Source organism: Phalaenopsis equestris, unplaced genomic scaffold, assembly GCF_001263595.1.
Source record: "Phalaenopsis equestris unplaced genomic scaffold, ASM126359v1 Scaffold218364, whole genome shotgun sequence".
NCBI classification, from domain to species: Eukaryota; Viridiplantae; Streptophyta; class Magnoliopsida; order Asparagales; family Orchidaceae; genus Phalaenopsis; species Phalaenopsis equestris.
The window spans coordinates 16,233-19,443 of NW_018236819.1; the positions used below are offsets into that span (position 1 = coordinate 16,233).

Below are 3,211 nucleotides of genomic sequence, written 5' to 3' on the forward strand. Positions count from 1 at the left end.
AGGGAGCCGAATAATGCTCATTTTTCCCAATATATATATATATATCCTATAAGGGCAAGACTCTATAACTAATTACATCTTAAATGACCAAAGTGATTTAAGAAAACTCTCGATAAAAATCAGGAAAATAATGACGATATAAGGTAAAATTGTCAAGAAAAAAAAATCAAAGTACGAGGCTCTTAAGTCCATTTGGCTAAGTTAGGGACCACTCAACCTATTAAGATGGCTCAAGCAAAAAGGTGCACTCACTTGTTGAATCTAAAAATATTTGGGAATCACACCCAACGAATAGAGTGTATGAAGAGAAAATTAAATTAGCTTCGCTTTTTACTCATCTTGGTGTACTTAGATCGTGGGTCTACTACATTTATCATGTACTTATATTTTGCTCTGAGATTTATGCTCATGCAATCCTGTCATATGCATCAGATTTATATGTCATATATTTATTTAATTGCAGTAGCTACGGTCAAATTCATCCGGGCTGCTTTACAAGTTTGAATTACGTATGGTTTTTTCGCTTTTGAATGGTCAAAATTTGTTGCTATTTGAATAATATTTTTTTCTTTTATTTTATTATTTTTCAAGAGCCGGCTCTAAATTCTCTTAATAATAATAATTAAAAAAACACTGAAATAACCCGTCAAATCTCCCCTGCCGCCATTGACGCAACAGACGTGACGCAGAGGTAAACCTTCCCGAACTCCATAAATTCCAACCTACCCATTCACTCAATCTGCATTTCTTTCCAAAACAGAGCAAAATACATGGCAACCATGTCTCCCACCTTGCTCCTCCTCCTCCTCCTCCCTCTCCTCATTACTGCAGACAAATGCAACAAGAATGACAAACGCGCCCTCATTTCCATCAAATCCGCCTTCAACAATGCCTACCACTTCGCCTCCTGGACCTCCACCTCCGCTTGCTGCGATTGGTACGGCGTGGAATGCGACCCCGGTGTCCCCGGAAATTCTGACGGATCTCGCGTCACGGGCCTCTTCGTCATCACTGATTCCAATGTCACTGGTCCCATCCCCCCAGCCGTCGGCGACCTCCCTTTCCTCACCAGTCTACGATTCCACAAACTCCCCAAGCTCACCGGTAATATCCCTTCCTCCATCACCCGTCTCACCCACCTTTCTGTCCTTGATCTCTCCTGGAACTCCCTCTCGGGTCCCATCCCTTCCTTTCTCTCCCAAATCCCTTCCCTCACAATTATCAACCTCTCCTTCAACCTTTTCTCCGGCTCAATCCCACCTGAGCTTGCCAAGCTTCCTTCTATACTCGGCTTCGACTTTTCGCGCAACCGTCTTAGCGGCTCAATCCCCTCCGAATTCGGCAATTTCCCTAAATCCTCTCCGCCGGATCTGATTCTCAACCACAATAGTCTCTCTGGCAATCTCCCGACCTCGCTCGGCGTGCCGGAATGGGGTAGGCTCGATTTGAGCAGAAACAACTTTACCGGCGACGCTTCGTTTTTGTTTGGTGCGGAAAAGTCGACGCAGACGATTGATTTGAGCCGGAATGAGTTCGCCTTTGATCTGAGTGGGGTTACCTTTCCGGTGAACTTGACGAGTTTAGATCTGAATCACAACAAGATTACAGGGTCGATACCGGCTCAGATAAACCAGGTGGAGCCGAACTTCTTTGTGGTTTTTAATGTGAGTTACAATCGGTTATGTGGTGAGATTCCGGCTGGGCAGATCACGTCGAAGTTTGGGGCTGATGCATATTTTCATAACAAGTGTCTCTGCGGTTCGCCGTTGCCTCCCTGCACTCAGGAAATAGAAGTTTAAATAGTACAAATGATAAATTTTTTTTTTAATAAATAACCTGTGATGGCATTGATATTGACGTAGTTTCCTCCATCTTTCTTCGTTTGTGTAGATTTCATCTACTTTTTGTTGGGTAAGTTTCTGTTCTCGTGTTATTTGAATGTGGTCAAAATAAATGAAAAAACGATGTGAGTTTTGGGAATAAATTATGTGGAATATTTTGCCGTTGGCAATTTGGAGGTGTGCACGATCATGATATGTAAAATGAGAGACAAATGGCATTTCTGTGATTATTATTATTATTATTATTATTATTATTATTATTATTAATATACTATTACGTTATGCTTAAGTGATAATTAAATTTGAAATTAAAGGTTAAAATATATTTTGAATTTGTATCTGTAATTTAAAAAATAAAAATAAGAAATCTCTCAATTTATCCAGAAGAAGAAACATTAATATTTACACTTTAAATAATTCGTTTTTTTTTTTTTCATTTTGAAATAGATAAAATCGACTTTCAAATTTAGCTGTAGTCAAAATCGAATTTCATGAAGTTGATTTTATTTGAAGTATTTTTTTTCCTTAAATTATGTGATTCGGTGGGAGTCTTGACTGATGGGATTTAAGCAAATAAAAATAGAAAAAATAGCAATATGGTTTAATTCTGTGTGAAATTCTATTGTTATAGCATAAATTATTTATTAATTAGTTTAAAATACTTAAATAATTTTATTATTACTTATTAAATATAGTATTTATAATAATTTAAATTAATATTTGTGAAGATAAGTATAAATGTATCTAAATATATCAAAGTGAACTACATAATTTACCAAATTCTGTTATTTAAAAAATTTAACATTTCAGAGACAATGAAAATTAAAAATATAAATATATTTTATTATAAAAATTTATTACCTTAAATCAAATTTACTTCATAAATATATATTTTTGATGAATGCCAAAACGTGCATTGAGATAGATTAACGAAATATTGTCTTAGTATTGCATAAAAATACAACATATGTTCAGGTAATTAAAATGAAGTATGAGGTGACATTTCAATTTTTATGTGGAAAACCGTAAAAAGGGGAAAACTCATGAGATCTAGTACAGTTGAAATAATCTACTACGAACTGTTATTACATTGGTCATCAGTTCTCTAGAATTAGAGAAGATGAAGTTATGAAATTGTTCATTGTAAATGTACAACAGTAGCACATCAATAATATCCACTATCTGACAGTAATGAATGTAGTTCTTGATGATAGCAGACTCAAAGGGCCGTGATCGATTTCTGTGATAAGTTTCTATGGAGGGAGAAGTACGCCTTGAATGTTGTAGATAGTGGTTATAGCGCTAGCTTATCATATAGTTCGTAGTTGAAAGTCATGGCAGGGGTTGCTCGTGTGGGCCATAAATTGGTG

The 3,211-nt window shown here is 36.3% G+C and overlaps 1 protein-coding gene across 1 annotated transcript; it reads left to right on the forward strand.

Moving 5' to 3' along the window:
- The first annotated feature begins 682 nt into the window (after window positions 1–682).
- LOC110037300 (polygalacturonase inhibitor 2-like) lies at window positions 683–1,828 on the forward strand. The gene has a single exon (XM_020741906.1). The coding sequence runs from the start codon at window positions 771–773 to the stop codon at window positions 1,797–1,799; it is 1,029 nt and encodes a 342-aa protein (XP_020597565.1). The 5' UTR covers window positions 683–770; the 3' UTR covers window positions 1,800–1,828.
- Window positions 1,829–3,211: the final 1,383 nt, after the last annotated feature.